Source organism: Phaenicophaeus curvirostris, chromosome 3, assembly GCF_032191515.1.
Source record: "Phaenicophaeus curvirostris isolate KB17595 chromosome 3, BPBGC_Pcur_1.0, whole genome shotgun sequence".
Taxonomy (NCBI): Eukaryota; Metazoa; Chordata; class Aves; order Cuculiformes; family Cuculidae; genus Phaenicophaeus; species Phaenicophaeus curvirostris.
The window spans coordinates 42,473,834-42,487,907 of NC_091394.1; the positions used below are offsets into that span (position 1 = coordinate 42,473,834).

At 53.5% G+C, this 14,074-nt stretch overlaps 1 protein-coding gene across 7 annotated transcripts in view; it reads left to right on the forward strand.

Annotated features, from left to right (window-relative positions):
• The first annotated feature begins 795 nt into the window (after positions 1–795).
• NFATC1 (nuclear factor of activated T cells 1) overlaps positions 796–14,074 on the forward strand; it is a 119,970-nt gene continuing 106,691 nt past the window's right edge. For 5 of the 7 annotated variants that reach the window (XM_069853770.1, XM_069853772.1, XM_069853774.1 and 2 more), the window contains exons 1-2: positions 796–1,120; positions 9,910–11,008. In XM_069853770.1, the coding sequence (XP_069709871.1) occupies positions 1,012–1,120; positions 9,910–11,008 (1,208 nt within the window). In that variant the 5' untranslated portion in view covers positions 796–1,011. Of the gene's footprint in view, positions 1,121–5,137; positions 5,252–9,337; positions 9,431–9,909; positions 11,009–14,074 lie in introns of those variants that run through there. The other 2 variants (XM_069853771.1, XM_069853775.1) reach the window with 2 other exon arrangements.

Sequence of the window (14,074 nt, forward strand, 5' to 3'; positions counted from 1 at the left end):
ATTCCGACAGGAAAGTACGGTCCTCTCCTGCCGGCTGTGGAAGTGGAAGGGAGACGGAGAGGGAGCGCAGGGCGAGGGGAGAGGGGCTGGGAGCGGCGGAGGTCCCTCCCGTCCCCTGCCCGTGCCGGGTGTCACGGTCGCCCCGGGGCCGGGCCGGGGCGTCCCGGAGGTGCGAGGCGGGAGGAAGAGTCGCTACGAAGCGATGAGATACAACTATGTTGCCGTGATATTTACAGAATAATAATAAATAAAATAATAAAAATAATCAATCTGGAGCGAGTGAAACTGAGTCCGCCGGGTCTGTTAGTAATTTAGCAGAACGGGATTTTCCTTTCTCTCGCCTGCCAGTTGATGCTCTTTTCCAAATTTCCACAGCGGGGGAAGCCTGCGATTTTTACATAATGATTTCAGCATGCGAGTCTGCCTCGCTTTTTCTTTTTTTTTTTCTCCCCCCGTCTCCTCCCAATGGATGCGGAGCGCTGCCCCCCTCCCCTCCGTCTCTCCCCCCTTTCCCCGCGCCCCCCAGGAGCACTCCCGGCTCCCGCGGCCCCCGAGGGCCGGTGCTGGGCGGAGGGGCGGGCGGGCGACAACCGAGACCCGTCGGTGCCCGCCACCCGCTGGCGGCGGCTGACATCACGGGGCCGGGGCGGGAAGAGGGGCCGGGAGGGGAAGGGAGGGTGCGTGTGTGTGTGTGTGTGTGTGTGTGTGTGTGTGCGCGCGGGGGGGCGCGGGGGTGGGGTGTTTTCCAGCTTTAAAAAGGCGGCGCCGGGCGCGTAGCCCTGCGTCAGAGCGAGACTTCCCCGCTCAGCTCACCCACTCGCCTCCGCTCCCCGCCTGGGCGCCCCGTCCCGTCCCCGCGCACCCCCGCCCTTCCCTCCCCTCCCATCCCCTCCTCTCCATGCCCCGGCCCCGCTGTCAGCTCCTCTGCCTCCGCGGGGGCGGTGCGTGTCCCGTCCCCGGGCCGTGAGCGCCGACGGGCGGGGGTCGGGGCTCCGCTGCCCCGCCGGGTGGATGCCGAGCGCTGCCCCGCCGGCCGCCGCGCCGCCGTCGCGGGAAGCAGCCAGCGGGCGAGAGGGGCCGGCGGCGGAGCCGGGCAGCACCATGAAGGCGGCAGAGGAAGGTAACAGGAGGGACGGAGGAGGGGGGGTAGGCGGGCGGTGGTGTCCCACGGTGTCTCCCCCGGTTTGTTTTCCGGCGGCCGCTCGCCAATAGGTGTCTCCTTTGCCTCTGGCGCGCCGCCCTCCCGGTGCCGCTCCCGGTGCCGACCCGGCGCCGCATCTCTCCCCGCCGCCGGGCAGGGGCTCGGGGATTCCCTGCGCGGAGCCGGGCTCGATTTCGGGGAGAGCGCGGAATAGCACCCTGTCCTCGCAGCCGCCCCTCGCTCTCGGGAAACTGAGGCAGCGCGGGTGCCTCTCCCAGCGCCCCGGGACCCGCGTCCCCGGCTCTCTGTTGCGTCCCCGTGCGGGGCTCCCCGGCGCTTGTCCCGCCGCCCCGGCTCTCTGTTGCGACTTCTTGCTGTGCCGCTGGAAACGCCAAGTTTCTAGGGAGAAGGACCGTGGGCTTTGCGGGCGGCTGTGCCGAACCGGGTCCTGCCGGGGCAGCGTTTGGCCAGGGCCTGGACCGGCCTCAGCCTCTCCTGTGCCAGTCGGGACGTTATCCCCTCCCACCCCGAGCATCTGCCCGTTGGAGAAACCTCCGCACCTCGCTCCTCCCGGGCAGCGCCGCCTCGGCCCGGAGCGGGGACCCGCAGGCGGTACCGGACATCGCCTCCCGCCGCGGCAACCTCTGTCCCGGGACCCCCGGGATCCCAACTTTCCTTCTGACCTAGTGTTGCCGCCGCTTTGCTGCTGGGGCTAAAAATGGCTTTCCGAGCTCGAGCGGGGCACGGCGAGTCCGCACATCGAGGAAGAAGAGAGGTGTGAAGAAGTGGGAGGCGTTTATTCCGCAGCGCGGGGCAGCGGGGCTCCCTGCCCCGGGTTTGTCCCCGGAAAGCCGGATGGGTGCTCGGGACCCACCTTTTTAACATAGTTGTTTTCACTTCAGAGTTCGCTTCATTTGACAGGATCCTGCCAATGCGAAAGCTACGAGCGCGGCTGGGACTTGCGGCTCCGCCTTTGAAACGTGTGAGCGCCTTTTTCGATTAAAGTTAATTACGGTTTGTTTAATTGCATTGGCTCGCTTGCCTTTCGCACGCTCGGACCTCCGAGTGCTGCGCACACGGCGCTTCCATCGCGCTCCGAGGGCACGGGATGCAGTAACTTGTCAGAATTAACAGCCGGAGGCAGCTGACACAAAAAGCACACTGGAGCCTCTTGTCAAAAAGAAAGAAAAGGATCTCCCTTCTTTATTTCTGTGGTATTTGTGATGCCCGTGTTAAAACGTCGCCAGCCCTTGTCAGTATCTCTCTTCCCTTGTTGTATTTTGTGAGGGATTAAGAAAATGAGGCCAGCCAGAAATTGTGACCCAATGCAGGAAACACGTAGGGGAGCCCTGCAAGTCAGGATCGCTGCTTGCGAGTTAAGGTGCACTTTGACTGCCAAACTACGACAGTCAAAGAAAATACTCTATTTCTTGCTTGGCCTCAAAGAAACTCTCGGAAGGTGTCGTGGTGGTAGGACCCCATTTTTGTTTCTCTGGGTCGCAGTGCGGGGCAGAGTCCTTTGCCTCCGAGAACGCTGGAAGGTTATCGCCATGGACGAGTCAAATTCTCCTTCAGGCTGCGGGGCTGAGCTGGAGCAGCCCATCCCTGGGGCCTTTGTGGGATCTCCTATTGCACCAGGCGAGCTGGGACACCCCGGGGTCGCCGCAGGGAGCGGCGAGGGGAGCGGTCGGGGATCCTCGCCAGGGCGCATCGCTCGCTCCTTTCAATCGCCCCACATGAATGACAACTGTTTTAAACTGGATTATTAACTGGGGAGACGCTGTTATTCCCTTCCCACCTGTGGCATCGCTCCGGTTTTAGCTTTCCGCGGAACACATCTTTACTCTTTCTCCAAGGGAAGGGTGCCAATGGAAACACTTCATTGACAGGACTGATATTTATGGCGCTGGCGAATCAGGCCGTCCGTAAACAGTTCGGGACAATTCGCCCACCCCCAGATACCAGATGTGGGAGAGGCGAAGGAGCGAGAGCGGCGGGTGCTGGGGAGTTCCTCCTCGCCTCCCTGCGGAGCAGCGAGACGGGGAGCAGAGGGGCGTCGGGGGGACGAGCCCGGTGGAACCGAAGGGCCGGGGCTTGGTGGCTGCCCGGCCCGCCCGCCCCGGGCCGGGAAGCGGTGTCCGCCGTCGTGAGGGGCTGCGGGACAGCGCGGGACCCTCGTCCCCGCGGCGCGGCCCATCTGCCGGGCTGGGGCGGCCGCATCTGCTCTGCTCCGGCATCCCGGGGGGGGCATGGTTCCCCCATTCCGGCCGGGGGGGAACGTCTTCCCCATCCTGGGAGAAGCACGGCTCCGGCATCTCGAGGTTGGTAACGTCTGCGGCATCCCGAGTGGAGCACGGCTCCCGCACCCCGAGGGGTCACGGCTCCGGCGTCCCGGGGGGAGCACGTCTCCCCCATCCCGGGGGAGCGCAGGGCGGCAGCGGCCGGCGGGGGTTCCGCCGCTGCTAAGGCCCCTGCACTCTGGGGTGACTCAGCCCCCGCACTTCGGGGAAGCGGCCGGGAGCGAGGGGCCGAGGGCAGCGCCCCACAGCAGACCCCGACCCCCGCAGGGCAAAGCCTGCGATGCCTCGGGGTTGCCCGGCGGCTCCCGCGAGGGACGGGGCTGCGGCGCGGCCCGCGGGGCGGGGGGAACACAGTGGGCTCCGATGGAAAAAAGTTGTGTTTTCCTGGCACTTCGTAACGGAGATTTCAGCCGTACGCCTGGAAAGTGGTATTCCCTGAGTTTATAAGGGGATACCATTTCCATAACCGCTTTGAAAAACTGTTCCTTTTGACAACCGACCCGAAGCTCGGGGATCTCGGGAGTCGAGGCGAGCCGAGCTGCGGGGGCGGGGATCTCCTTCGCCTGGCAGAGGCTTTCGAACGGGACGGTATCGTCTGATAGAAGCGCGTTTCTGAGCAGAAAAGGAGTCTTATTTTTCCCCGATTTTTGACCCCTGTGGGCGGGCGGGGGAGTGCCCCGCCGTGCCCCCCGCCACCGGGGCCTCTCCCTCCCCGGCACACGGCGCTACCAGCCCATGCGCTTTTTATAGCAGTTGGCACTAGTGGGTGCTGCAACGGAGTCCAATAAATAATGAATAAATGAAACCGCAGCCTCCCTGGCTCGCAGACACGGCGCGCTGGGCACTCTCGGAGGAAGCCTTAGCAGCGAAGAGAGGGACGGAGCGGGGAGCCGGCGGGGCAGGCAGAGCGATCCCAGCCTTTTCCCCTCCCCTGATCCCTGGCCCAGGGCGGCGAGAGCCCGGCGTCCGCGGCAGCGGGTCCGGGCGGGAGCAGGTGAGGTCCACCTGGAGCAACCGTGTCCAGTTCTGGAATTCCCAACCTAAGAAGGATACGGAACTGCTGGAACGGGTCCAGATGAGGGCCACCAAGATGACGGCACCTCTGCTATGAGGACAGGCTGGGAGAGTTGGGGTTGTTCAGCCTGGAGAAGAGGGACACCAGGGACATCTTAGAGCAGCCTCCAGTATCTGAAGGGGCTCCAAGAAAGGTGGAGAGGGACTTTTTACAAGGGCATGGAGTGATAGGACAAGGAGGGATGGCTTTAAATCGGAGAGGGGAAGATTTATACTAGAGATTTGGAAGAAATTCTTCACGATGAGGGTGGTGAGGCGCTGGCACAGGCTGCCTGGAAAAGTTGTGGATGTCCCATCCCTGGAGGTGTCCAAGGTCAGGCTGGATGAGGCTTTGAGCAACCTAATCTGGTGAGAGGCGTCCCTGCCTATGATAGGGGGCTGGAACTGGAAGATCTTTAAGGTCCCTTCCAACCGAAACCATTCTCCGACTCTGTGAAGTCCCGCTGTCCCTGGGCAGCTCTGGGGGCGTGGGGGGGGGGGGGAGGCGGGCACCGCGGTTGTTCGCGTCGACCCGGAAACATCACGAGCGGCGGAGAGGGCGGATCAGAGGCGGCGGCGGCAGCGAGAGGGGCCGCCCGTCGGGGCCGGGCTCACGTTACCGCCCGCCGGGGTCCGGGCGCGGCGAGGCGGCAGCGACGGTGCGGGACGCGGCGGGGAGTCATGACGGGCGTGGAGGCCGAGCAGGAGTTCGATTTCGATTTCCTCTTCGAGTTCAAGCACAGCGATGAGGGCGGAGGTGGGTGGCGGCGGGGGGCAGCTCCCGGGAGGCGGGCGGAGGGATGCTGCGGGGGTCCCGTCGTGCACGGCGCGGCTCGGGCTGGAGGGGCAGGGTTGCTCTCCGGGGGCAGCGGGGCGGGGGAGCCGCAGTCCCGCCCGGGGTTGGTCGGATCGGCCCCGAGCCTCCCGCTGCCCGTGCGGCACCCGCTTGGGGCGGGGCGGCCGGCGCGGGGTTTGTGGCGCTCGAGGTTGTTTGAGCTCCTCCCGGCGGCTCCGGCAGCCCGGGCGATCGTCGGGGGCTGCGGGGCGCAACCCCCCTCGCTCGGCGCTCGGAGCCCCCGGGAGGAAGTGGGGATCTGGGGCTCGTCCATTGCGGAGTTCAGCAGCCGCCGCCCCCCGTGAGCCGGAGCGAGTTGCTGGGCTCGGGGTTTAGCTTGAAGGTCATCTGTAAATAAAAAAGAAGAGCCGGAATTCATCACGAGTAACACCATTCCCAACTCCGGTGTCTCGGGCCGGCTGTCTTCTTCGATCACTTTTGAAGATACTTCAGGTGGGAACGAGGCAAACGAGTCTGGAATTGACACAGACAGAGAAAAAGCTGTCGCTTTCGGGTGTGAGTTTGGCTGCTGTGGATCGACGGTAGCTGGGCACCATAAAAAGTTCCCATACCAGCAGGTGGTTGAACACAGCGTCAGAGTAAGATTGTCTCTGTGTCTGGGCTTCATCTTTTGCCTCTAAATTTAAGCAAATTCCCAAATCCCTCTCTGTGTATTGCAGCCTCCCAGGATGCAGGTGAAGGTGTAACGCTTCCCAGTCACCCAGCTCTCTGGCACATTGTCAGTGTCCGAATAGTTGTTAGGAGCCTCTCAGTTTTTAGAATACTGTAATTTTAAGAGTTTTGCACCAAGCCTTTCAGATGTGTGTCCTAGTAATAAGACACTTGGAAAGTGGAAGGACGTCATTTAATTAAGTGTCGAAGTCCTAGTGAGACAAGTACCTAACTCACTTAGGCAATTTTGAAAACGTTAATTTAAACCCAGACCTCGACTTGGCTTTATCTTTAGAAATGTAGAATAGCCCCTCACCTGTGCTGAAGCTCCTCTGAGCTGTGGGTCTTCAGCATTCCTAATTAAAGAACATGAATAAAAACTGATGGTGCCCAGGCCCTTGCAGGGTCAGCCTTTTAATGACAGAAAGGAATAAAACCTTTGCTCTGGGGAATTAAATGGAGAAAAAAAATGAGTTTTTTATGTTGTCACAAAGTGAAATGTAGTATGTGAAGATGTGCTCACAAATCAATGGGTCCGATTTCTTTTCCTATGTATGCTTAGTGCACATGTGGATTTGTTGAAACACAGCTGTTGCAGAACTGCACTGGCCTATCTGATAATGGGGTTTGGCACCGGCTATTAAAATACACTATTAAAAGTGTCTTGATAGTAAGTGCACTGGTCCTGGGGGCTTCTGTGGATCATGGTCATGAGAATGGCTCCATGCTAAAGCATTACCTTCCTTTCATCCCTATCAGCACAGTCAAAATACCCTCTGTAGCTGCATTATGTGATGCAGTTTCATGCTTCCATCTACTGTCTGTCAAGACTGTCTAATTCGCCTTGGACAGGAAAACTTTAGCATGTTGTGAATGCTGACTATGTATGTGCACTTGATTAATTTTGTAAATATGGGAAGTGTGGAGAAAAATGTGCTTTTTCAGAAATTGTACCTGGTGGGTTTTAGCTCATGAACCAAAAACTTTAATCCTCTTCCTAGTTCTGCCTCTGAGGCTTTTATATTTGGTAGGCATACTTTCTACAGGCTGCCTGAAAATTTAAGATATATAAATATGTTTGGAAGGCTTTGGATCTTGCTTCATTCAGTTTTGAGTACTATTGTGTGAGTAGTTTTATGAAACCTTACTTTTCTTGGCCCTTTGAAAGTTGGCTTCTAAAAGTATCCTTAATAGTTCTGAAAGAGGCTATTCCTTGCCATTTGCATCAGAGGAATTTGTTGCTCGGAGTACTTGAGGCTGTCTTTTAATTAATTTTTTTAAAAGCTGAGCCTTTGTCTTGCCTGTTTGGCCTGGGCTGCAGATTGCCAGCAGACTTCAGTGTTTGAATTTCATCGTAGTAGTGCATTAGGTTTCAAGACGACTGCTGGGTTCACAGTCCTTTCCATGCAGGTAGTAATCATCCCTGCTATTTTCTTTGTTTACCTATTTATTTTTGATAAAAGATCTAAAAGCATTGATTTTGCAATCAGCAGATGCTGCTGTTGCACCCCATCTGCAAAGCCCATCTGGTGGGTGCTGAGCTGGGACAGCGCATGGATCCTGTGGTCCCCTGCCTGGGGTGTCTGCTGCATGTTGGGGACGGGCTGGAGGCAGCATCCAGCTGTGTCATGTCACTAGCACCATCCACCTACACACTGGGCCAGGAGGCTGTGGAAGGGCCTGTGAGATGTTCGTGGAAGAGCCTTACCAGTGTTCCAGTACTAGCAACATCACCTTCATCTGTTGTTGGAGAAAGAAGTGAAGGTGTTGAAGCTGCTGTGAAGGCACTTGTTTAGACCCTTTCTCTGATTAATTTCTGAAATGGGGAAGGTCTTACCACTCTTGTACTGCTTTGTTTTGTTTTGGTTTTTTTTTCCTTGAGGAGTGAGAGGGAAGTGGTGGTGTGTGCTGACACTGAGTGGCCATGTGGCAGGGCAGCAATGAAAGGGACTAATTTTGGAAAGAGGTGCTCTGGACCCCCAGGCAGATCGGCTTTTCTTATCCTTGTCAAAATAGCACCTCTTTCTCCGTAGTCTGTACCTGCTTTGTTCTTCGAATAGAGTGAAGCTGCAGCGTGATTTGAATAATCCAGCTTTATTTGTGGCATGCTCGAATGTAATTTAATGACCCTTCCTCAGTAAATGACCAGGCTCTGAAGGCAGATGAGAACATGAGTTCAAAAGTTGTTGGTAGTCATTCCTGATGCTTACCTGACATGACATGCATCAGCTGGAACGTTGCAGAGCTGCTGTGAAACAGTGACAGGACATTAATTTTTCCTAAGTACCATTTGCCTTAGAGTTGTTGCCAGCAAGAAAGGTGAGCGCGGGATCACTGGAGGATGACACCAGAGAGGGCTGAGCTGATAAACGTAAGGAAGAGAAGAGCCTGCTGCGCTGGTGTTACCAGCTTGGAGGAGGCTTGTTTGCATCTGCAGCGTTCCCGTTCTCGGGGAGTGGGTGGCATTGGGAATAACAGCTGCAGTAATTAGCAAAGCTTTTCCACATCTCCCTAAGGAAGGTGAGCAAGGGTTATTGCTGAGGGAGACCGTCTCCCTGCATAGACTGGCTGCAGTCAGGGTGGATGCAGAGTTTCCCTGTGTCCTGTAGAAAAGTGCCACTGCTGTAACAAACCTCAGGGAAGGCTGATGCGTTGAGAGTGCAGTTTAGGGCTGGAGCTGGATGCATTTCCAACCTGCCAAGAGGATCCTGCAGAACAGCATTACCGAGACTCAGACCCAGAGTTCAGGAGCTGTTGTCCCTGATAGAAAGGTTTTGCTGTCTTTTACCTGTAAGGCAAGAGGTACTGGTGTTATGGGCTCTGGCCTACGTGTGCTGGTGATGCAGAGCCTCCCTATATCAGAAAGCATGGGGTGGGTGACTCCTGATCCCATCACTGCTTAGAGCACCAGGGGCACGTTGCCTTTGGTTGAGGGCTGCCCATCTCACTGTGCTTGCCCCACTGGTGTCTCCAGGTGGCAAAAAGAAACATGCATGCAGTCCTGGGATGGGAGAGCAAAGCTGAAGGGGTCTCTTGAAGCAGGCCAACAGCGGGGCGAGGCAGCTTTGAGGTGCTGGTCCCCATAGTACAGTAGCGGCACACAAAGGGCAGGTGCTTCCCCTGTGCTGGGTCAGTGATCCCATTGGTGCGAGTCTGTGATGTGATCTGTCACCTTCCACATCAACTGTGCAACTCTGCTATTGCTGTTATACACCCAGAGCTGTTAAATGAGTGGACTGTTGGCCAAGAGCACGCTGCTCCCAGTGTGTGGTATTTTGGCTGTCGCTGAATAGTGAGAAATCCATGTTTGTCCTTCACCTGGCCTCTGCCAGTTGAGCTGAAGGATAAGTGATCCCAGAAACCAGAGCAGGTCAATAGATCCATCTTGTTCCAAAATCCTAGTTAAGTGGAACCAGTTGGAAACTTGTGGTAATGGAAATTCCGGTTTTGTCTAATTTTTTTAACAGAATGCAGTTGGTCATGTTCTTTGCTTTAGTCTGCCTCCTCTTTTGTTTTCTGTCCTGTATTTTTTGTGTATTCTAACTTTTCAGAGAGGGAATTATGCTCGCTTATGTAAAAACACATCTCCTGAGTAGCATTGCAGTCTGAATGCTAAAGCAACGTTGTTTGAAGACTTGGTTTTTTGTTCTGAATGTTCACATAAGAAGAGTGTCATTGAGACAAACTCAGTCTGTGTACATCCCCATCCCAAGACAGCTTGTCTTGTGCTTTTCAATAAGTGGCATTTTTAAGGGTGCTAGTCTTCAGCTTCTCCCTTAGCATGGTGTGCCTGTGGGCTGGGTTGTTAAGAGTGCTGCTCTTTTTGTGCCGTGTCCCTCCACTCCAGCTGGAGTGAATATATTTGTGCAGCACTTCATAGAATTCTTTCTTGTTTGTTTGTTTTCCAGAACACTATAATTATACATCTTCAAACGTAAATACTGGCTTGCCCCTAAATGTGGCACATTCCTCATTGTCAACTCCATGTCATGGCCTTCAGACATCAAATCCTGTCATTTCAGTTGTTCCATCGACAAACCATCCTTCTGGATATGGAGGACACATAGACAGCGGGGCCTCTGAGTATTACCTGCCACCGAACATCAGGCCTAATGGAGCTCCAGCACTGGAGAGCCCTAGAATTGAGATCACTTCTTACATGGGACTTCATCATAACAACAACCAGTTTTTCCATGATGAGATTGAGGAGGCCATCCCAAATGCCAAGCGGTCACCTTCCACTGCCACTTTGAACTTACCGAACATCGAGGCCTACAGAGACCCATCCTGCCTGAGTCCAGCAAGTAGCTTGTCTTCCAGAAGCTGCAACTCTGAAGCATCTTCCTATGAGTCCAACTACTCGTATCCATACACTTCACCCCAGACCTCTCCGTGGCAGTCCCCATGTGTCTCCCCAAAGACCACTGACACAGAGGAGGGCTACCAGCGCAGCATGGTGGCCTGTACTTTGCTCAGTTCCCCAAGGCACTCTCCATCGACATCTCCTAGGACAAGCATCACAGAGGAGAACTGGCTGGGGGCCCGCAACTCCAGACCTCCATCTCCCTGCAACAAGAGAAAGTACAGCCTCAATGGCCGGCAGACCTCCTACTCCCCACACCACTCTCCCACACCCTCTCCGCAAAACTCTCCACGTGTGAGCGTCACGGATGAGACGTGGTTGGGGAACACCAACCAGTACACCAGCTCTGCCATCGTTGCCGCCATCAATGCCCTCACCACTGACAGCACCATAGATATGAATGATGGGATTCCCATCAAGTCAAGGAAGACCGCCATTGACCACACCCCATCCATGACTCTCAAAACTGAACCAACTGGCGAGGACCATGGGACCATATCACCAACTGCCGATTTGTCACCAGAGGACTTCTCCAACTTTCAGCACATCAGGAAAGGAAACTTCTGCGAGCAGTACCTGTCTGTGCCACCACATCCTTACCAGTGGGCCAAACCAAAGTCTCTGTCCCCAACATCCTACATGAGGTAAGGGAACCTCAACTTTGAGGGCCATCTTGTTAATATCTTTGTTGCATGCTTATTTTCACTCCTTCCCCTTTGTGTCTCTGCTTGCCACAAAATCTGCCCATCCACTCATTCTGCTTAGCCTTTTCTTGCAACACTGCCTCCATTGTTAGTGTGATGCAACCACGAGTAAATCCAATTTTTATGTTTAAAGAAGAAAACTTTCTTTGACAGATTATGGTATACTGGTGACATTTGTGTATCACAACAGGACTCTAGGTAGGAAGCACCACAGAACAGTCAGCATTTCAGTAACAGCCAGGGCTTTCTCTTTCATTCTCAGTTACAGCCTTTACAGGGCTTTCTCTTTCATTCTCAGTTACAGCCTTTACAGGGCTTTCTCTTTCATTCTCAGTTACAGCCTTTATTTTGAAGTCTTCTGAAGGGTGTTTATGCAGTGGCGTAAAGGAAAAGAGTTTGGCTTTCTGAAAGTTTGCATGCTGACCCAAATGTCTGGTTGTGATGGCCACTCCATTACCCAACCACTTCTGTCTCCTTGGTTTTGACAGCAAGGCTGTCTTTCTCAAAATGAAAGATGAGGACACGTAGCTGAAATGTTGTAATTAGAAATACCATCCCTGCTCTCAACCTTTCTAGTCTCATTGTTCTCCAGGCAGCACCTCTCTCCCATTTGCTGTCTTCCAAAACTGAGACTGAGCTCTGTGCCCCTTTGTATTACAGTCTGTAGTGCTGTGGTCCTCTTCCTCATAATTCTCTCTGCATTGCCTGAGCTCCTTGCAGGACCCTGACTCAATTCAGGGCTGGGAAATGCAGTAGTCCCTTTGGGTCTGGCCAAGCCACCCAGGGGTAAGCGCTCACTGCCTTTTAGAGCTGGGATAGAGGCTTGTAACACTGGGCAAATGTCAGAGCCTTTCCTCATTCTTAAAAAAACCCTTTTGTGTTCTCCCACCGAAGTGCAAAATAGCCTGCGTGCGTTAGAGGGGCTGGCCATGGGCTTTTGTGTCAGGGAGCTGCTTTTTCCAAAGACAAGGCAATAACAGGAGAGTTCGACCAAGCCGCCTTTTATCTTTCTGTTGCAGTGAGTGGTCTGTAGGCGCTTCGCTGCAGTCCATCAGGAGGCACCCGGCGTGCCTGTGCGCTAACACAAACAAGAATAGTGAAGCGTTGTGTATTTAACACTTTTTTCCACTGTTTTGGTTTTGTATAAAATATGTTTCCTGGTTCGCAATATGTTTCCATGTGATCTCATTAACTCATGCTCTAGGGCAGTTGGAAGTTACTGTTGAAATGTGATTTTAAGTTATTTTACCAATCAGATACACTGACTGTGCTTCCTTCCACTGAAAATACCTCTCGTTTCATGTATATGAAAGTGCTGGGCAGCTGAGCACGGACGTCAACAGGATCACAGCCTACGCAACAGAAACTATGTTATTTTAAATCTTTCCAAAAAAATTGGTTCAGAATTTGTCACAACAAAGCTGGATTTTTTTTTTCCTGTTATTTTACACATCTGTTCTATTTCAAACACAAGGGCTGCAGGGGTGGGTTCCAACAAACAACTTGGGCTCCAAAATCTACCAGGTCCTAATGATTTCGAGATAACCAGATTTGATTACCTCCTCTGTCTCTTCCTGAATATGCGGTACAATTTTCATCAAAAGCCAGCATGCCTTGGGAAATTACTGATGCCCTTCCCTGCCTCTCTTGTGTTCCCATCTCTTTGGGGCAAGAGGGAGCAGGCTCAGGCAGACTGTCAGCTGGGTGCTGTTTCGTTTCCTAGGGCTTTGCAGTGGGCATCACTTTAAAAGGAAAACCACTTCTTTGTATTGCTTCTAAAAATGATGTTTTTCATTTTTTGTAATTAGAGCTCAATCTGCTTTAGGCTTTTCAAGTCCTCGAGGAGAGCAATAACAGGAGTATGTAACAAGTGTATAATAATGCCTGCCTTAACAGAAACACGGTCTTTCTGTGCCACATGCTTCTCTCAGTTACTTAAGAGGACTGTGATGTTGGAGGCTCAGCTCAGTCCTCGGGTTGTGGGCTTTTTGGAGCAGGTTTGGGCTTCCACATCCACCTCAAGGGCCATGAACGTGTGACTTTGTTCCTGCACAGTACTTGGCACGCAGGTGCTGAGGATCGTCAGATGGGGTGGGGGGACAGATCCCAGCCCTGCAGCTGAGGCTGAAGCTGCCCAGTGTAACTCAGGGTTAGTCTCTCTGTGGTGCTTCAGTTGCAGCCCAGGGCCTTGCGCCAAATCTTGAGATGTAGAAAATACTTGGAGACCAAGCGGAAAGTTTCAGGGGAAGGTTTGGAACGTGTCCTGAGGTGTCAATGGGAATTGTACCTTTTCCAGACCAAAATGGGTTACCTAAGTATACCTATACACCTCAAAAACTACTGGAGGTAAATCATTATGCGGAGAGTCCAGAGATGGTCTTTGTGAAATTCTCCTTTAGCTTTTAACTCCAAGGTCTTTTTTTTTTTAAAAAATTTCAATATTTATGCATTGTGCTGTCTCACAAGCAGCTCCTGCCTGTATTCCCTCTTTTATTGTTAATGTAACATATGGTTTAAAAAGAAGCACTCTACCAAGCAAATTTTGTATGAGCAGGTGATGCTCTGTGTTACTCAGGCCCTTGCTATCTCAGCTGTTTCTTTCTGTGACATTTCTCCATCACTTCTCAGTGCTGTGTACTGCAGAAGCTCTTATGGGCAAAAATGTCAAAGCCAAAATGGTAATGCAGGAGTGGACTTCTGCCCTCAGGTATGAGAGCAGTGCTAGTGCCTATTTCCAAAACTATAATCCCATTTTTATTGCTTTACCTGCTCATTAGAATGTCCCAAATCATCCAACAAAAAGTGTAGGCACTCACAATTCCTGAGTATCTTACACAGTTTGTATGACTTCCTCTTTAGCTGCTCTATTTGACTGAACCTGAAATTTCCTAGAGACAGTTTCTTGCAAGTTGGAAAGTAATGCATTATAGTTATTTCAAGTGTCATCAGTTTAATCAGAAGTGTGTTGGCCTGTAACACTTGGGTTTTCATTAAGTGTAGTGTTTT